At 39.4% G+C, this 22,024-nt stretch overlaps 1 protein-coding gene across 1 annotated transcript in view; it reads right to left on the bottom strand.

Moving 5' to 3' along the window:
• FAF1 (Fas associated factor 1) overlaps positions 1 to 22,024 on the bottom strand; it is a 169,589-nt gene that overhangs the window by 120,360 nt on the left and 27,205 nt on the right. Inside the window, exons 4-7 of the mRNA XM_082226741.1 lie at positions 19,730 to 19,938; positions 15,263 to 15,354; positions 14,900 to 14,991; positions 7,520 to 7,625 (exon numbers count right to left, since the gene is read on the bottom strand). Coding sequence (XP_082082867.1) covers positions 7,520 to 7,625; positions 14,900 to 14,991; positions 15,263 to 15,354; positions 19,730 to 19,938 — 499 coding nt within the window. The remainder of the gene's footprint in view (positions 1 to 7,519; positions 7,626 to 14,899; positions 14,992 to 15,262; positions 15,355 to 19,729; positions 19,939 to 22,024) is intronic.

Raw genomic sequence — 22,024 nt, 5'->3', positions numbered from 1 at the left:
TTGTGCCACCTCCATTCATAGCCTAACTGGATAGCTCAAAAGTCAAACAAAACAGGCGTGTCTTGCCACAACTTCCTTTCTCAGGGAAGTCATCCTACAGTTGAAAAAGGGAAACCATAGTCCTCCAGATGCTGCTTGGCTCCAAGTCATCAACCCCTGCCAGCATGGCCAATAGTCAGGAGTCAGGGATGATAGGTTCTCCATCCCTGCCCTACAGCCTCAGGGCCACCACTGCAAAGGAACTGTTCTGAGTCATGTGAAGATTCTGATCCTAATTTAGTGTTCCTCAGACTTATAAAAGTGGTTAGACAGGACAACCATTCTCTGGAATTCTAGGAACTAACTTCTTGTCAAGTAATTCTTTCTTTAGCTGAAAATTTGTGGGTTTTGAGAGAGGTGAGGGAGACCTGAACTGCTTTTCTACCCTACTTTATCAAAAAGGTATGACTAAGGTGCTGGTGAGGTAATGATGGCCATTACTATTGTAAATAATCCATTAAGGCAAATAAATAAAACATTTCTTAATATACTGGATATGGACAGGTAAACCTTTACATCTTTTCTATACTAGAAGTATAAAAAAACCTGAGACAATACCTATCAAATCAGAATGGGAAAGTATTATTTACATGGCCACCACAATGAAGTATCATCATCTAGAAATGCTTCAACTGACTTTTGAGATCTAAGTATGACTTGAACATCTCACCTTATCAGCATCACTTTAAAATATGAAGACCTATCTGTAAATCCAAGATTGGCTTGATTGCCCCTTTTGTAAAGCAGATGTTGGATCACTGTGAAGAGTTGATGAATCCCATTATTCTTGAAACTTAGTAACACCATGAACCTGCCCCTCTTAGCCTGTTAAAGATGTAATCCTGGGAATCCCCTATACCCCAAACTCTTAGCAGCTAATGAAATAGTTTTGAATGATTTACAGAGTTGTTTTATGGGTGGTGTTTTTGTTTTTTTTACTTATCACTATTGCTTTATTCTCTCTGGAAATTGCTTTGAGGGTTTTAAAAAAAACAATCAAGGGCTGTATAAATTTTATGAAATAAACAGTTCTTGATATAAGATATAGGCTGACATGGTGTAAAAATTGGAAGCTTAATGCACCTTCTTCCCCAAGTCAAGTCCTCCATCAGCTTTAGTGTTCTAGCCCACCTGGAAAGCAGCTAGAAGAAACAATCTGAAACAAAATCAGCTACCACAGTTTTTTCTGAGTCTTTGCCTCTTAAATAACTCCCTCTCAACCTTAGGTGAGGGGCCTAAGAAGCCCGCCAAATGCACTATGATATAAGATGATGAGATGATATAAAAGAGACCTATCAGTCCTGTTGCTCGAAAGGTGCAGTAACTAGTTAAAGAACATGAAACAGATAATAAGCATAAATGGACAATTTCCCAACAAAACCATGTAACAAATCGGGTCTCACAAGCAATCATATTGGGACCTGTGCTTTTAAAGTTGTTCATAAAAGTGCTGGAGTTATGGCCGAGCAGGAAGATCACCAAGTTTGCTGGTGATGCCAAATTGTTCAGGGTGGTAAAAAACAAAGGGGGGGGTGTTGTGAGAGCTCCAAAAGGATCTTTCCAAACTTAGCAAATGGGTATTAAAATGGTAAATGCAAATCAATCTAAGCAAGGGGGAATCCTAGCTTTGCATAAAAAACTAGTAGGGTCTGAACTGGCAGTTACTGACCAGGAAAGAATGATTGGAGTCATGGTACATATCTTGATGAAAATGTCAATCCAGTGTGTAGCAGCTGTGAAAAAGGCCAAGTCCATGTTAGGGATCTTTAGAAAGGGATTGAAAACAAAACTGGCAATATCATAATGCTGTTATACAAATCCATGGTGTGGCAAGTCTGGCGTGTACAGTTCTTCTCACCTTACTTTAAAAAGAATATTGTAAAGCTGGAAAAGGTGCAGAAAAGGGGTGACCAAAATATGGGACTTTTAGTTTAGAAAAAGTGGAGTAAGGTGGGGGGATGACATGATAGGCAGGTGTAATATTATGCATGGCATGGGGAAAAAGGGATATTGGAAGATACAAGACACACAAAATGAAGTACTGTGGAATTTGCCACCATGGGATGTAGTCCCCCAACTTGGCTGACTTTAAAAGGTGTTTAGAAATATTTGCGGAAGATTCAGCTACTAACCATGATGGTTGTGCCCTACTGCCAGGATCATAGATGGCATGCTTCTGAATACAAGGGGGGGATACAACTGGGGATAAGGCTGCTTAACTCAGTCCCTGCTTGTGGTTTCCCCTAAGCATCTGATTGGCTACTGAGAGAAGAGGATGCTCAATTAAATGGGCTTCAGTTTGATCCAGCAAAGCCTTTCCTGACATTATGGTCTATAATGTGATCTAGACCAACAAAAGACAACACTGATATTGCTGGATTGCATTTATTATCATCCCTGACCACTGGCCATGCTGGCTGGGAGTTGTACCCCAACATCTGGGGAGAACCATGTTGTTCACTTCAGGGCATTATTCAGCTAAGTTTTACTCGCAGTAGACCCATTAAACTTAATGGATCTAACACAATCCTGCTCATTAATTTCAGTGGGTGTACTCTTGAGTAAAATTTGGTTGAATGCCATCCCTAGTCTAGACAATCCCTCCCAAGCTGCTCAAATCCCCTTTTGTAACAGGTAATGATCCAGAGATGTGAGTATTCTCTCTCCTGCACATTTTTTGTTCTCTTATCCTATCAATCCTCTTTGAGCAGCCTGAAAAGAGTTCCAAGAATGACAAATCCCTCCACAAGTCAGGAACAAGTAGTAGATTGGATAACTTATATACTATAGGCCTTTCTCTTATATTTACACTTGAAGTTGCCCCTGATGACCTGACTTAGAATGGTTCATCTTAAGACTTTCCTTTTTCTATATTCTGTCCTAGATTTGGACCAGCTGCTACAGGGTATGACATCTCTTTCTCAAGCCCTAGTGTATGTTTCATGGACACCAGACTTTCAGATTATCTGGCTAAACTGCAGCTTACATTATTAATTCTTAAAAGCAGCTGAAAATCACAAGCTGAAACACTTTTAAAATGAATTAAACTGATTTCTATATGCTTGTTTCCCTTACTATTGTTTCCCTTAATATTCAGAGGCTAAAATAACTTGAAAGGAAAAGATGCTCCAGTCTGACATAAATCAGAACTTCTGTTTTTAAGTATTGCTGCTTTGAGTTTTAATCCTGTTCCAGAAAGTCAATGTGATATATTCATATAAAACAATTTAGTTTTAGAGAAATCCCATTATGATAACCAGTATGCATATTTGTAATTTAAAAAACAAACCACCACCACCAAGGAAGCAGGTTCACTGTATGGAGCTTCTGAAGACGAAATACACTGAACATCACAACTTTGTTTCATGAAATTTTACTCTGATAGGAAATGGTATTTTTGATAACTCCCACGTGTTCAGATCGCAATGATTCAACGTATAGTCCTCTACTCTACACAGTTGTACCAATATATCATTCTATGGTGCTAATTCCTGTGCCCCATTCTATCTTCTGCCATATAGCAAGAGATAAGCATAGGACAAGGTGCCAGACATACAGCAGTGATTCAAGTGTTACCTTGTGCTTTGTTACAAGGGATGGAGAGAGCAGCTGCCTATGCGCTACTGCAACACTAACATGTTTATATGCCGAAATTTAAATCATGTATCTATCCTGTTGCAAGTGTTAAGGATTTAAAAAAACACACACTTATGAAATGGAAAGATAGAACTCATATATTACAAATAGATACGTGTTTCATCATCCTCACATAGTTTCACCCTAAATCAATCAATCAATCAATCTGAAACTTGTGACAAAGACTATTTTTCCAAATAGGCCAACGTGGAATCATTGTTTCCAAATTTTGACTCCTACTCTCTCGCCCACTTCATTTTCCACAGCTCTGTGGCAGAGCATCTCCTCTGCGTGCAGAAGATCCCAGGTCCAATCCCTGACATTTCCAAGAAGGGCTGGGAAAGGCCCCCACCTGAACCCCTGGACAGCAGCTGCCAGTTAGTATAGACAATACTGACTTGGCTGGAGCAATGGTCTGACACGATGTAAGACAGTTCCCTACGGTCCCAGTTTTAGAGATCCTGCATTAACTGATGTTTCATTTGAGCACCATGAACTGCTAATTACCGTATTTTTTTGGCTCTATAAAACACACCAGACCACAAGAAGCACCTAGTTTTTGGAGGAGGAAAACAAGAAAACAAATATTCTGAATCTCAGAAGCCAGAACAGCAAGAGGGATCGCTGCGCAGTGAAAGCAGCAATCCCTCTTGCTGTTCTGGCTTCTAGGATAGCTGCGCAGCCTGCATTCGCTCCATAAGACGCACACACATTTCCCCTTACTTTTTAGGAGGGAAAAAGTGAGCCTTATAGAGCAAAAAGTACGGTAAATCTTTTATCAAAGGAGGGAGATATAAAACAATTTAACACACACTACATCTTGCCATTCTGAAATTTACTGGGAGAAGACTACCCAAATAAAACATGTGTTTTTGTCAACCCCATCTATATTCTAAGACTGTGTCTATGCAGCAGGAGTGCACAGTTAAAAGACCTCCAGACTTTAATTTTCAGCTAGGCTGGTCTCGTACCTAAATTCAGGACCAGCATAGGCTCTGCAGTCTACCACTGCATAAAGTTACCATAGTGTCACCTTGCATCACACTCATTCTTAAAAACAGACTCTTTCTCTTGAACCATAGTGCCAAACTGGGAGCAGAAGGAACTCTCATGCAAATGTTTCTTGATTTTTTTTAGCCACTCTCTTACCAGGATTTCAATTTCAATTCATTTGTTTCTTTGTCACTCTTCAATGTACATTCCAAAAGGAAATCAAAGTGCCTGAAACTAGGGGAGGAATAAAAATTCATGTCTTCCAATCTAACAGATTTATCATTAGCTCACTACAAAAATATTCATGACCCTACTTAGTATGGAAAAATAAATTTAAAAAGTATTGCTTGCCAGTCATTCAGGCATTAAAATACTCCTAAATATTCCAAGTAACTGAGTCTGGAGAGACAGTTGCATCCAATAGTTGTCTTGAGGCCTGAAACATTCCTAGAATGTTAAGTATTTCCTTTAATAATTGATGTAGACATTTTGAATTTTCTGCATAGGATATCAGGTGTGAGTAGATTGCATTAACACTGCTTAAACATTTCAACTTGTCAGTATGGCCAACTCGATTTCTGAAATATTTGCAGTATTTTCCCATCGAAACAGTAATAAAGGTAAAATAAATATATGCCACTGCTTTATAATCACTGAACATTAATGAATATTTTATGTCTTTTTAAATCTCCCTGTTTAATTTTAAAGGGTGAAATTAAGTCTCCTTCACGCAATATGCCAATTATCTGAAAATCAAACAATAACTCAGCCATTATACTCCTTTTTGTTAATATACGGGAAGCTAATTTGAAAACACGGGATAGCATTTTTAGAGAATAATTGAATAGTCCTTCCTGCCCTCTGGTGGCCAACAACTGCAACTTGCACATGTTCAATTACTGCCGTATAACAAAGTATATGTAAACTTGTGATATTTTTTAAAAACCCACATTTGAATGGAAACAGAGGAAATGACAAATTTACCAGTAGCAACTTCAGATAATAATGTTTTAAATAATTAACACTTCCTTTCACAGAAGGCAACTGATTCTGTTTAACTGCTAATGCGCAAAATGTTAATTCAAATTTTTGAGCTGAAATGCAAAATAGAAGTCTACAGTTTAGATCTCTTTTACACACAACCAAGATGTTCATTGAAAAGAAAAGAAAAACAGAAAAACAGCCCACTTCATTCCACAACACAAATTGCTTTTTGAGATTCTTTTGGCATGCAGCACTGGGATGGGGTGTTTTCCAAAAAGGGGCAAATGCCTCTGAGCATCATACTGCTGTTTTCTGCAGTACATCAATTAATTCCTAACCTTTACTTGGCTTCTTATGGGCAAAACCTCTATCTGTATGAATGCTGTTTTATTCAATGAGGCACTCCCCAACTAATGTGAAAATCCTCAATTGGTTAAATAAAATGTGATCAAGTCAGATCTAGAACCTGATTCTTAAATTCATGCACCCATCACACATTCTGCTGAAATTAATGTGATCTTAACAGACGATAGATTTGGGGATTTCATCTTAAAGACCCCACATTTTAATCCTTGTTAGCACTGAACAATTTCATTTGGCATGTAGGAATGTCAGACAATGCTACAATTGTCAGAGTAGGACAACAACAGATCTACTCTGATTGTTTTGTTAATTCACTGGAATCCCAAATTTAGTTTATTTGTAAGGCCACTGTTCATCACAAGCAGTTGCTATAATGTACTCAATGCAATGTGATAGGATGCAAGCATTCGGACCTATTACATGATATCGTAGGGTCTTTCAAGGCCAATAAAAACCAATTCAATTATTCATTTGTAACTTGCTTGCTTCTCACTGAAGCTAAAAACAATATTAATTAATGCATTCTGCACTGACAAACACAGTTCCACATACAAGGCTTGATTGCCTACAATCTTAAAGTTGCTGAGAGTCAAAAAGTTGATGTTAAAACAGCAGAGATTTGCTTTTAGTATTACCAGCACTAGTGCTAAAATCAACTCAAAATAAGAAACCGTGGAAAAACTGCTAACATCCAAGCATCATGCATGGAGGTCTGTGCATACATAGAAGAGTCCTTAGAGTTGTCCCATTAATGCCTTCAGAAAGGCATTGATGTATACAAAGTGATGTGTGTTTAAAGGTGTTTGGCTTAATATCACAAGAAAATATTCAAGAGAAACACTTGATTTTGAACTGGATAGAATAATGCATTGCAAATGGGTTGTGATAAGCACAAAAAACAGCAAAGCAAGTTATTTGATTTTAATATACAATGTTATGGAACAGACAGGGATTTCAACTTTTAAAATAGAGGGCAATGTCTATTTTCGGAAGTATATCTGCCTTTCAAGGATCAATCAGCAAGGGACTGTTCTTTGCAACATCACCCCTTGCTGGCTGCTTTACAGAATAACAGTGGTATCATTTTTAAAAAGACACCACTTCTCTGCCATTCCACTCACAGCCGAGATGACACAACACAATGGCAGTGTGTTTGACACAAGGAATATACAGGAAAACACAGTAGTATATAATCAAGAAAGAAAGCAGGGGGAGCCTAACTAGACAACACTAGTTCATCTCTGGCGATGCATTTTGCTACTAAAATGCAACATGGAACAAATACACTACTGCTTTGGGCTAAAATTAATGCAAATTTTATATGTAGGTCACACCATCTGATGTACCTACAGTAATCTTTCATCATCCAGTTAATTAAAAGCTAAAAACTTAATAACGAAACACGAAAGGAAGTCTGCAGCCTGAATACATAAGCCCTCTTTAACAAAGCTGACATTAGTTATAATGAGCTACATTTATTCTTCAGCTGTGAGACAGAACTCACCTCCTGAATGGTACTGCTTCCTGAGAAGTTGAGGTTGTACTCCCGCTGGACTTCTCGATGGGTGACGATCAGCATGAAGTTTTGATTTAATGATTCCTGCAGGGCACTGAAAGGGTTGAAAGAAAAACAAGAAAATCAGGAGTGAGCATGTTCTAGCTTGCTTTACATTTAGCTGCGAAAACCCCAGGAGTACCCTAAACTCAGCAGAGACAAGCCCAGGCACAATGTTATCATCGCTTTCTTTTTTACTCCTAAAGGCAAGGAAGCATGCAGCAAATAACCAAGGGGGCTAACCTGTTAACTCCTTCTCTCCTAAGGTGGCTGAAGCGCCTAAGGCTACATTTTAACTCCTTAGAATTTTCACAACTCAACTGCTATTGCCACAGTGTTCAGCTATATTTAACCATATATATTTCTTGAAACTGATACGTTAAAACTATATCCTCCAAAACGATGCCTAAATAAACTGATTACACATAATTTTTATTAAAGAAAATAAATATATGCCTATATAAACACTTTATTTTATTTCTAATTTTGGCGCACTGCCTTTTTGGCAGTTTTGTCTAAGATGATGTACCGTCTTAATGTGTTCTGATGTTACCTTACAGCAAGTTGTAGCCGATGGCTGTGGGTGTGCAAACACACACACGGGGGGCATGCATGACCATATTTTTCAGCAGACTTGGCAGATGTTAACAATCACTGCTAAAGTAGACTTTTCATGACACTAGTCGGCAGTGTTTGAAACTCCCATTGTTCTAGGAGCATTTTGCGACAGAGAATTTCATTAGTGTGAGCAGTTTCTGAGCTCTGGGCGCAGTACTGCACTTAAGATTTCAGATTAAAACTGCAGAATTGAAGGAAAAGAGGGTCTTTTTCTGTGTCTCCACTTCTATCTACTCTCTGAAGTCTGGAGAAGAGACCCTCTTAAGAAGACTGGGGGGTGGGCAGGGGAAGGGTTAGACTATGTGAAAAATGAACTGCAGATCATTCATTTTCAGCTTTGTATTCTTCCTATAAAAAGCGCCCCTAGACATTCAGTTGTTGTGTAGATTTTTAAGGCGCCATTTAGCTCCTAGCTTTCATATCTCAGTTTCTAACACTACCAGTGGGAAATGTTACAAATACTTTTACTAGTAAATCTCAAGAAACACTGTCAAATGACCAAATCCCATTCCCATTTTCATAGATTACTAGTTACTGCAGATGTTTACCAAGGCAGGCTAATTGGCAAAATGAATTCTTTTCAGGCTTATAATTTTATCTCAACTACTGCATCTTCATTATCCATTTCTAAATGTACATGGTTCCAAATGTACACGGTCCATTTCCATTTACATGGTTAATCTGTACCAGAAGCTAGACCCAAAAGCAGAGTATGGACTATCAGTGCTTAATTTATATATTTAGAACATTTATAAACTACTTCATCCAAAAGACAAACAACTACCTCTCCACATGGTGTAGAAAATAAAATTATAGATAAAACAACTAAGATCCATACATAAGACCACATCATTAAAAGCAAAGATAAAATCAATAAAACTTTTAAAACACATATAGGTAAGTAAATCATGTGTCTGGATAGGCTTGCCGAAACAGAAAATTTTTCAGCAGGTGTTTAATGCAGGCATCCCATCCCCAAACTTGGCCCTCCAGATGTTTTGGTACTACAACCCCCATCACCCCTAGCTAACAGGACCAATGGTCAGGGATGATGGGAATTGTAGTCCCAAAACATATGGAGGGCCAAGTTTGGGGATGCCTGGTCTAATGCTTACTTTGGCTCATTTTCTTTCCTTACAGGGCTAGACAGCATGTCCCCTTTTGGCAGGTATAAAGCACATGAGAACGGCAAAAAGTGTTTATTCATCAATGGACTGCAAGACTGCAGCATTCAGGATCGGGCCACACATGCTGGTGAGTGCATCATATTGTCTTGAACCACCTCGCACAGATTCAAACCAGCTTCAGGCCCCAGTTTATGAAGTTGACTTGTTTCCACTAACCATAGTTACAATTAACCACTGTTTGGGGTTTGGGACAACACACTAAACCGTAGTTACTCCAAAAAAAACCACACTAAAAGCTTCTGACCACCTCCTTGTGGCAGGTCTGGAGGTGGAGGAGACAACTGCAAGAGCCTGTAGGGAAACTGGCTCATTCTCTAACACTAAAGCATAGGATAGAAAAGTGTGGTATACAGTGGTTCCACCAGCAAAATGTATTTGAAGTTCACCATAATAAATCCTCCAACTTCACCAGGATTCTCTGCTGGTGTAAAGCAAGACAATAATTGGTCTTTCTTTAATTAATTAAATCAACATGTATTATGCTGGTTAGAGGACAAATTAGATTATACTGTAATTTGTCCAAGTGAGAACTCAGCATTAGAGGAAGTGCCTTGCCTAATGAATGCATAGTGAGCATCACTGATTTAACTCTAATAAAACTACCCATTAAAATACTTTCAGAGTGGCAAAAAAAAAGCAGCAACCACTTCTTGACCAGCTTGTACTATATATTTGTTATAAGTATTTAGAACAATACTAAGAATTATTATTATTCTGCATGATTATAGCAAGGAAGAAGCAAAAATGTACATCTTAGTAGAATGGGTTTATTGTACACAATTTTAAATTGGGAAGTACTTTCTGGGAAATTCCACTCATTTCTGTTATTTTGACACTTTTTTTGATCATATCCAACACAAATGATGCACATGTAAAAGCAGGTTTCCATAAGGATCTCCTTTTTGAATAATAAGCTATACATGGCAAAGGGATAAATTACATGAACAGTTCTCAGCACTAAATCTTTACATCTTGGTTCCACATATACTGGAAAGATACATTGCTGCTTATATGATCACCTGTTAGGAAAGCAGAGAGCCAGTTTCTCTACTTAGATTATTCCATTTCAGGAATCCAGATCCCCTTTCTTTCCCCTACTTCTCTTTCCATTCCAATGCTGTCAAGCATCATTTTGATATCTAGACATTGCTCTAAGACACTGATGAACACCTCACTGATAGCTACACATATATCTGCATGGCTCTGTTACATATCTGTAGTTTGATACTTACATATGGTACACACATTTGTTGCCTTAGCGCAAACCTGCTTCAGCCCAAAGGACTCAAGATTACATTTTTAAAAGTAAGAATTCTACAAGATTTCGGAAATGCAGGATACAGCTGTAAACACCCCTTCATTCACATGCAACCACATTTTGAGAAGTACTCGAGTGTTCAGCTTCTCAGGCAACAAGGTATGACCCAATGGACACTGGAAAAACCAGGCACTTAAGGCCCAACTAGACATGGCAGTATTTGTACCAATGCAATTAATGTAAAATGGCAGATATGAGAAACAATCTTGGAAACCTGGACAATGGAGGAGAGGAGAGAGAGACAGACACAGACCCAGAGAAATTGTCTCTCTGCCACAATCCTAACAAAAGGCTAAAACCAATGGAATACTTCATTTGAAGCATCAGAAAGGAAATTTTTGTTGGTACCAGACAGGGACAGAAACTCTTTTTAGCAAAGTGAGAAAGCCTGGGATACAATGTAGCCAACAAATGCATTGACTACCAATTATCTTCCAGAACCAATTCAAGGTGTGATTTTTATCTTTAAAGCCCTTCAGAGCTTGGGACTCCCACGTATCTAATAGGCTGGTATAAGGAGATGCAGTTTAACTGTTGCCTATGTTATCAGGCACACTTCCTGTATCATATGTCTGTACATGCAATGTTGAGGTCATTGCACCAAGGAATGAGACCTTTACTGTAACTTATCTGAGGCTCCAGAATTATCTCCCCATGGGGGTTCTGAGCTGCTCTGGTCTTTTAACTTTTCAGAGAGGGCATAAAGCCTCATTTTCCCTGAAGATGTATGGTATCTCTGTGGACAGAGTGGCTGTCTGTTGCTGATTCTGTAATAGTATTACAGATATATCTTTTTCTGTACACCTCAAGCTCAGAGCAGTTCACTCCATCTCCGTCTCTATAATACCTCACACATTCCCTGACACACCAGTCACTACATACATTACTATGTAATTCAGATTGTGCTGTAAATCTCACCAAATTCAATGGAGCTTACGCTATACAGTAAGTGGGTGTAGGTTTGCAGCCCAAAAAAGCAAGAGTATTTCACTTCGGCTGCTAATAAAAGTAAGGAAAAAAGCAATAAGTCAGTTTAATTTTTCCATGGTTATCCTACAGCTAAAGCAGCTTACCTTTAGATGTAATATAACACCCATCATCCCTGGCTATGCGGGTTAAGGCTGATGGGATTTGGAGTCCAACAATAAATGGGAGGGCAGCAGGTAAGCCAACATTATAACTATATTTTGATTCAGGTGTGTTCTTTCATGGTTTTCACTGTACAAAAGGGAATTTTTCTGCATGATCATGATTATGAGGAAACTGGAATACATGCAGAAAATCTAAGTTGGCTTTTTATTAGTATTATTATTTTCAAGGGTTTCATATTTAGATATTGATGTTATAGTTCCAGATGTTCCTAATATACTTTGGAAAATTCTCACCTATTTCAGTGCTTGGGAATAGCATCTAATCTCAATTATTTTAGCTATTTAGTAGATAAATCTGTCTCTGAAAATAAAACAATGTTTTCAGAATCAGCATGACTGGGGCAATGGCTTGCCACCTCCATTATTCTAGGTTCTGCTCCACAAAGGCTCTTCATGAATTTCAGCATAAAAAATATTCATTATTCATATTGATTCGTTTTTCCCTTTAAACATCTAAATTTTAACAAAATATCATGACACATAATGATCAACATTTCTATTGCAAACATACTGATTTATACAAGCTCGTGTCAACAGACATCCAAATTTACTATAATTACAGTTTATTTACACTAAAACAAAATATGAGCTTGGTATGTAAATGTAATGTTTGTTGTAGCTAATGCAGCAGGAGATGGCAGATTAGTCTCAAACATCAATCAGTCAGAAAATCTGGCTAGTATGATAAATGAGAAGGGTTTCTGCTTGTTTACATTTTTAAACTTTGAGATTTTCTAAACTGTCTCATAAAAAGCCTGAAATAAAAAAACTTTAAAGTGTACAGTCACTAAAACGTGTGCAGCTCAAGCTTATACATATCTACTCCGAAGTAAGTACCACTGATTTCAATGTCAAATTGCCATGAAGACTTTCTCAGAATAACTTTCCCCAAGATTATGTAGCTTAGGGCTGCCATACATCCAGGTTTTCCCAGATATATCCAGGATTCGTCCATCGGAAATAGTGTCTGGGTGGAATTTCCAAAAATCGGTAAAAATGTCAGGTGTATGGCAACCTATGTCAGAAGTGTTGTTTTTTTGGGGTGCATTTCCTTAAAAATAGCTCAAAAACTTCATTTTGGGGAGGTTTTGCAAAAAAAAAGAAAGCTCAACAACTTTGCCAAAAATAGCTCAATAATTTTGTGTCCGGATTTTCACTTTTTGAAATATGGCAACTCTAGTAGTAGGTACTGACCACCCTCCTCAAAATTTAAGGTGGCAATTCATATCCCCAGCTAAGGGGGGATATCAGCTTGGGGGGAAATGTTGGAAGGTTTAAGCAAATGGAAAGGTTGTTCAGTGCCCAGCAAAAGACATAAAATTTAGCACCAGACAGTCCTGCACAACTGTGAAGTCCCCTCTCCAGTGACCACCTATCTAACTCTATAAACAGGGAGTGAGGGCTCAAAGGAGGACCTCTGAAGAGGTTCACAGCATTCAGCCAAGCTCATGAGGCACTTCCAAGGCACTTAAGGCTTTTAAAAAAGGTAAGCACAAGCACTGTGAACAGTGCCTGAAAACAGATCAGTAGCCAGCATAGCAGCTAACGAATGACAGGATTGTGTTCCCTTCCAGCGATCCCACTTAGCAGTCTAGCAGCTCCACATACAACACCTTGAAGTAGTTCATGGATAGCTAATGTTGTTAGAATACAATACTCATCAGCCCTGTCCATTGAACATGCTGTCTGGGGCCAAGGGGAGTTGGACCCCAAAAACATATGGAGGACACCATGCTGTTCTCCAATCCCGATTGAATCCTAATTCTGTCTTCTTCAGCTATCCATTGTATGCAAAGATCTTTCACCTATATATACAAGGGAAAGGACTGACACCATTCCTAAGATGGTGGTCTGTTTCTATTTAACTGCACTCTTGTGTGTGCAGACACTTGCACATTAGTAGCTGTGTTACAGGTCAGTACTTAAAAATAAATTCTCATACGTTGTGATCAGCACTCACATTTTATTTTGTGGTTCCAACTGCTAATAACTGAAGTGTTCAATTGAAAATACAACTGGCTTGTAATCTACATGCTGTTCAGGTTATTCACACCCATAAGCACAGGAGCCTACTTCTAGGGGATGAGGTCCCTCCGCCTCCCCCCCCCCATAAAATATTTAAGGGGGCTGCCCCCTCCCAAGTTTAGGGGCATTGCAATTCAAATGGTATATGTGTGCCATGTCTTGGGTTCAGTTTTGCAGGGTGGGACTTATCTTCCCCCTCCAAATAATTCATTCAACTTTGCACCCTTGCCCATAAGTTATCTACCTTGGGAAAATGATAGATATGGCTTGAAGGAACCATAAAATAATCTTGGATGATCTCCCACTCTACATGATGATTCCTGTTCATATTATATCCATTCTACACATCAAGAACACCCACCCACCAATTTTAATTACCCGGATTAGAGTGTGTCAAGAACAAGAATTTAAAAATCTATTAACAATTATCTTTGAAGAAATTGGACAGAAAAAATATCTCCCTTCTAGTATTTATTACCTTAAAGGTAAAGGTAAAGGGACCCCTGACCGTTAGGTCCAGTGACAGACGACTCTGGGGTTGCGGCGCTCATCTCGCTTTATTGGCCGAGGGAGCCAGCGTACAACTTCCAGGTGATGTGGCCAGCATGCCTAAGCTGCTTCTGGCGAACCAGAGCAGCACACGGAAATGCTGTTTACCTTCCCGCCAGAGCGGTACCTGTTTATCTATTTGCGCTTTGACGTGCTTCCGAACTGCTAGGTTGGCAGGAGCAGGACCGAGCAAAGGGAGCTCACCCCATCGCAGGGATTCGAACTGCCGACCTTCTGGTTGGCAAGCCCTAGGCTCTGTGGTTTAGACCACAGCGCCACCTGCGTCCCATTCATTTGTTACCTTACCTTTACATAAATGTTTACTATGGGGAGAAGTGAGCACAAAGTCCAGTATTAATATTATTTTAAAACAAAAGGCAACGGAAGTCTAATTCTGATTTGGCAACATTGTTAATGCAAACCCCTCACATGCTGTGCTATTTTACTATGCTCAAACGTATTTTATAAAATTGTATCTTACCCAGGCATACTTGATGAGGAAGGTGGTGGCAAATCAGGTGTTAGGACATAGAGGCTGTTGTTTTTTGGCAAGTGTAGAGTTTTTAGAACAGTCTATAGGGAAAAAATGTTGGAAATTAGAAACATTTTGCATCAGGTACATTCACCTCAAAGCAAGGGCCATTTTGGTTTATCTATAAATGAATCATTAGCGTTCATGTCTGTGTTTTTCTAAAAAAATTACAAGTGTACCCCCAGGAGCTCAAGGCGGTGTACACAATTCTCCCAATTCCTATTTTTTCTTCACAGAAACTATATGAAGTAGGTTAACCTGAGTGTAGCAGAAAGCCCAGCATTTGATTCTGGGACAAATATAGGAACTTACACTGTCATCTACGTCTCCAGTTTTCCAGCCTTTTAGCAACATTTTTGATGAAGGAATCTGAAGCTCATTTTCTAAAATGTGTTTGATCTCTCCTGCAAAACAAAAGTATTGTCCATATTTATGTTTTTTCGGCATTCATCTTTAGTAAACATTGGCAAAAAGAAAAGTTACTAGGCCTGAGAAGCCCAAACATTCCATACTGTTACTGTAGTTTCAACATTACCGAAGACACAAATCTAGAGATAACATTCTCTCTCTTTCTCTCAGCGTATATAATAGCATAAAACAAACAACAGAATGTTAAAATACTATTTAGGATAAATTCTAAATCATCAAAGCAATAATAACTATCAAAACATTAAAATATGCCAAAACCAAATACTATCATTTTATGTCACAAATATTTATTGGCTTTAAAATTATTTGTTTTTCCAATGTCAGAAAAGATAGATACAGTGACCCCAAATGGTATACAATGAACGACAACGAAGTGCATAATTTTTGTTGTACAGGATATATAGTTCACATGCAACCCTTCAACTCCTATTGATTTTTAATATGTCAGTCAGTACTTTTGCTTGTAAGTACTGCTTAAGTATATGTTTAAAGTTCACAAAGATTAAGATCAAAATACTATCACTCATTTACCATCTTACAAAGCAGACGTGAGGAACCTGAGGTTCAGGGGCCAAATACAACCCTTCTATCTGGCCCTCAGACCTCTCCCTAGACCATGCACCGCCTTCCTGGGCCAAACACCTCTTCCTGACACCATACCAGACACTGGCCACTCTCCATGCCATCCTCAAGATCTTTTGCCTGGCTGGAATCTGCACTTGCAACTGTGAAAAATGCCCCTTGCTGGTCTGGATAGGAGAGTGAGGAGCTGGAGAGATGTATGTATAAGTGTAGAGAAACCTTTGGTTTTTGCAAGGTTGGAACATAGCATCACAGCTCCTCCCACCACTGGCAAGTGGTCCCCAGAAGGAAATGTGGTTCTCATGAAGAAAAGGTTCCCCATCCCTATTATAGGGGAAATAATAGGTTGTTTTACAAGGGACTGAACTAAAGGTCTATTTAGCCAAGTTCTGTCCACACAGACAGGCAACAACAAGGTGCCTGTTAATGGCTTTTCCCAGGTCACCTGCTTCAAACCTTTACAACTCAGGTGCCAGGGCTGAACTCTACAGCTATGAAAAAATCTTTCTCTACATCACTAACCATTGGCCCCTTCCAATGTCACTGCAGAAACAGTTTCCCATTGCCTATTATTGCCATCAGTGGGACCAAAATTGAGAAATCTTATCTATCTCTGTGAACAACACTGCGGATTTCAAATGTACAGATGTTTGGAAGATACCAAGATAGAAAAACAACCATCTCCTTAACAGTCTTTGTATTATTTTTCCGATTCCGATTTGTGGTTCCCCCATGCCCTCCTTGAAAACGCCCTACAAGCAAGCAATTGCCTCACCATACAGAATTACATTAAGCATTGTCCAAAAGAGCGGTCATTTCACAATAATATGTGGAAAAATTATTAGTCTCGTGGCATTAGGTAGATGTCATACAAGTCAGACTGTAATGAAAATTACATCTTTATTCATTGGTGGTGTAGCATAACTCCATCTAGCGGACATTTTGTGCAACAGCTGCTAAACATGGGCGAACAATTTTAAATACTAGTTCAAAATACTACAACTGTGACATGTACATAGTTGTAAACATGTGCATCATCAAGCCACACTCATTGGGGACCTGAGTGGCCTGCTGGAGGGTGCACTTGATGGCAAATCTAGGTTTGAGTACACGTAATGGGAAAATGGGCCTTGAGCACAACGCAGATGGAGGGGCCCAGAACACTGTTTGTGTTATAATAACAAAGATTAGCTAAAAAAGGGATTCTACAGTGGCATTTAAGAGGTGCAAATGAAGTGTCTGGTTTTTTCACATATCTCATAAGTATGTTCATGTAATATTGCAATGAAGCAAGAGGAAGACTGGTCGTTCTTTAATCCAAAAGCCAAAGGAAAGGTTTCCTATTGTCTATTCAATGTGTTCTCCATATCGGAAGCACCTTCAAGGTTCTTCCTGCCCCCCCCCCTCCAGGTTACAGGTATTGTTATTTTGCATTTTTTTTAAAAGAAAGGAGAATGTAACCATGGTGACTTTACACTGCAGGAGGAAGGGAAATAAATTATCCAGATAAAGTAAAAGGTAAATTTGTGTGTTTGTGATTCAGTAACACTACCCACATCCTCCTGTGAAGTTCAGCTACTGAACCAAATATCACGATCTGAAATAATATTCTAATGATACACTGGATTAATATACTATCTTAATTACTAGTTGGGCAATATACCAAAACAAAGCAGTGGCCTGGTTTGGATAGTATCCACCTTTACTTTCTCCCTATCTACAACCGGTGGAGGGAGGGAGGCAGGCAAGATTATGCCTTGTCTGATCTGCCCACTGAGCATACCTCCTCCACTTATGGCACTCCTCGGCAACCCCCACAATAACTGTCATGTTTAAAACAAGAAGCACATGAATAAAAGCCAGCACACACAGGCTGAAACCACCAAGTCATCCTCCCCACCAAATCAATCAATGTAATGTACAATTTGGGTCTCTTAGCAGCCCTGAAAAAGCCTCTCCTGAAGATCAGAAGATTCCACTCAGGGGGAGAACTGTGGTATGGGGGCCAAAGATCCTAAAGGGATCCCCAAAAACCAAGTACAGAAGGTGAATTCATGTGATTTTCAGTGATTCCCCATTCCCTCTCCATCACAGGCTAGGCTAACCCACTGAGTAGGAACCCCAACCTTTAGAAAAGCCTTTTCGGGGGCTCAATGGCGAGAAGAGGGATGTAAAGTCACCTTCCACCCACCCTTCCTGTGAGTGTTTCTCTGGATCCAACCCTTTGTTTTGAGATGTGTTGCAGCAACCACCCTATGTGAAGAGGCTTCCCCTTTTCACACACAAGCATGAATGCCTCTTAAGGCAGATCTTGCCGCCTCCCCTCTTTTTCAGATTAAAGCCTTGTATTGAAGACCCTAACAAAAATTCAAAAGCCTGCTGCCTCATTAATCAGGGGCACCTTTTTAACCTTATCAAAGTGTTAGGACTGACTAAATGTTGTTGCTCTAGGCACCATCCTAATGAGAGTTGTGCATATTGAATATTGTTCTCTCATCTGCAAAAAGAAGTTGAAGGATAGTGAGCCAGCAGAAATTATGAAATCATGTCCCCCACAAAAAAAAGTTCAAACAACTAAATGAGGTGGAGAATTGAGCATAATAAGGGGGGTGGGACTGGGAGGGGGAAATAGAGACTGACCAAACAAGTACATGCTCAGCCAATAATTAGAACATGCCACTAGATGTCACTCTTCGATCATATATTACAATTAAAGTTTTAAGATGCTTCACCTTAGCTGATGTGGAGCAAATACTAGAAGCAATACACAGATGGTTTTGAAATACACTAAGCACGAAAAGGAAATCATGTTCTGGCCTCTGCTACAGGTCAGGGGACCAAGGGCCACTGGTAGGCTCCACCCCCTGCATCCCAGAAAGAGCAGGCCAAGAAGACAAACCTGGCCTTGGCCAGTGGAAAAGCTGCTCCAATGCTGTCTTTCCTCTCCTACCCCATTCCTTTTTCCATTGTATTGCATCTGTAGGCAGAGACTAATTTGTCTTTTAATACATGTACAGAAATTAGAAAATTATAGGTGTATTTATGCATTGAATAATAACAATCCAAATATGTTATCATAATCTGAATACATTTTTTAAAAGGAAATGTTTGCATGCCACCTCAGTGATCAGGGGTCATTGAACGATGTTCTTAACAAACAAAACACGAAAACAATTGTATTCTCCTCCAAAATTATTTGGCCAAAGGGGTTATACAGACTATGGATGTCTCTAGTTATATTCTCAAGTCACAGAAATATTATTTAGTAAATCCCATATGTTTCCAGTTTATATAAAGTGACTTAAGAAGAGAGTAAATTCACTGAGAGTCAAACTGGTACTGCTTAGTTATCTTTGAGGCTTGTAGGAGTACCAAAGAGATAATGATAAATTTTAAGAAAGAAAGAAAAGAGTCCCTTATTTTGCAAAAAAAGAAAGGCTCCAATGATGCTGCTCCAAGAAGGGAAGAATTTTAGAAACTTCTTTCGAGTCTTAGACGCTACTCTCCCTGGGGATTATCACATTTCTGGGCCCCCATCACTGTTGTGCAGCAAGAAAATTTATGTCCTGTTTGTCATGTTGATTTGTTCACTCAAAGAACTGGCCCCCATTCCCCCTACTCAAACAGGTAGAGCATCACTGGCTTTAAAAGTGGTGCTTTCAAACATCCTCTCTCCCCACAAGCCTCTCAAAGAAATGAACTTGCACTGTAGTTTAGGCACACATCCATTTTAATTTTGTCTGTCCCTTCTCGCAACAGCTTTCTTACCAACAGTTGAACTGTCTTCAAGTACTACATCCACATTTCGGTCTCTGTACTCAACCCTGAAGTCAAGCATTCGTGGTTGTCTTTCCACTATCTGTCTGGATGGCACTACATGGCGAAACGCAGAAGATGAAGAAGGTGTTGACGATGAGGAGGAAGGATGGCTAGCGGGACCATAGGCTGGCCCTTGTGAAGTCTCTCCACTATATTCACTGGGGAGGGAAACACACATACGTAGGCTTTTAAGAAAACACAGGCAGTTAGTTTGTTAGAACAACTTTTTTGGGTTCTCTGAACATATCTTGGGATTGAAACCAGGAATGGCGCAGAAGCTAGAGTTCAAGTAGCAGGCATGTTGCTCTTGTTCAAGACTGATTCTAGGAGTTATTAGCCACAAACCGGCATGCTTGAAATGAATTCCTCCAGCATCCTGAAATAGTTCATCAAGTTGTCAGGATTTGGACTACCTTTTCTACTCTGGATGCCTTTAGATGTAATACATTTTTAAAGGTACCATTCCAGCTATAAAAGGGATGAAAAGCCACCTTTACAACCAGCACTCACTTGGTTGGCCCTACTTTTTACAGTCATCTTTAAAATATTAAAGCTAAAGGCTTATGAAATACTATATTTGCCAGATTTCTTCACTACAATTGGTGACTGAGCAATTCCTCCTGCCCAAGACTTCCCATGAGTGATTCGGCAAACTCACTCTAAAGATAAAGGGTGAAACCTACTACAAAAACTAACACATGTAAAGATAAGGCAGGATTTCTGGCTTATTGTGGTTTGACATGGATAAGCAACATACGGGTGCAACACTCCCACTTTGCTATTCTCTTGTGTGTGAGTAACATATGCAAATGAACCTGCTTTCCCATTATGTCTGAACCAGATATCATGGTTGGTTACTCCCTAATAAGCCACAATCACCACCCAATCTTAAACGATGGTTTGTCAATAGCTAATAGATCATGGTTTGTTAGGCAGCGAAAAACTATGCTCTCTAGTTCAGACATGACGAGAAGCCAAGGCTTCCTGTTTTTTTCACCCCACTCATGCCAGGGTAAGAATGAAAAAGCAGCATGTGGGCACCATGCACCAGCGCGACCATTCATGTTAAGCCATAAGTCAGAAACCCTGGCTTACTGATACATGCAAACACAGACAATGGTTCTTTTGATGTGCTATCCCAGACCTTGCAGCTTCACCTGGGCATGACTTGCAGGGTTTTACTACTACACATTTAAAATATTCTGCATCTCCTCATAGATTAATTACAAATGCAGTTGAAGGATACTAGGTACTGTGCATTAATAAAAATGCATAGGTCTCTTTTAGCAGGTTTAACATCTAGAGTGAACTCTGTATAATCACTCACAGTATCTTATGCTAAAGAATATCAGGAGACTGCAGCCAATACGGAACACGACAACCCATTTTGCAAGGGTCACCAGAAGCATATTAGACCAGTGCCCTGGGGACTGCATTGGCTTCCTGCCCCCCCCCCCAAAAGCACAAATCAGTTCTGGAAAGCCCTAGATGACTTAGGCCTGCCATATATTTGCTATGTCCTATTATGATCCCTATGTGTTTGAAAGCAGTCTTTGATTCAACTCTTGCTGAAAAGAAGACAATAGTATGGGCATATACATTTCTCCCCAGCTTTGGAACCCCCTTCCCTTGAAAGCATGTATAAATATATAAAAACAACTACTGAACAGATCGATATAAAGTGTTTTTATTTAGACAAGCATCTAATCAGGGATAGGCAGGGGGTTATATTAGTAGCTCTGCCAAAATACAGTGTTCTGTTACCTTTTCCTTCTATTCTTAGTTATAAAAAATACTGTGAGCATTGCCACAGAAGTGGGAGAGTGTTTTAAGTAGGCAACATTTCAGTGGAAATTCTAAGTAGTTAGTTATGATCAAGCCATGATGTCTAAATTAAGAAGCTTTATATTTATAAGCCGGCAGCTAAAAATTTGTCCCTTCTCATGTCTCTTCCTTTTTTTAAAAAAAGAAGGGAAGTTCATGCTGACCTTTTGTATATGGTTTCAAATGTCCCAAGGGTCCAGTGCAAAATAAAAGCATAAAACGTTAACAAACTCAGATGTTGCCAGCTTGAACTGTGCTGTGAGTGGTTGCTTACACATCTGCACTGCTTCAGCCTTAGAACATTTATCATCTCAACGGTCCGGTAGGGTAATTCCTATCGTTCTGCATCCCAAATTGTATGTGTGTCGCGCAGGGTGGGTGGGTCAACAAACAAATAGAGCACTATGATTCTCTCTTATA

The sequence above is a fragment of the Podarcis vaucheri genome (genome assembly GCF_965113315.1).
Source record: "Podarcis vaucheri genome assembly, chromosome: 6".
NCBI classification, from domain to species: Eukaryota; Metazoa; Chordata; class Lepidosauria; order Squamata; family Lacertidae; genus Podarcis; species Podarcis vaucheri.
This window is presented reverse-complemented; position numbering and strand designations above follow the sequence as displayed.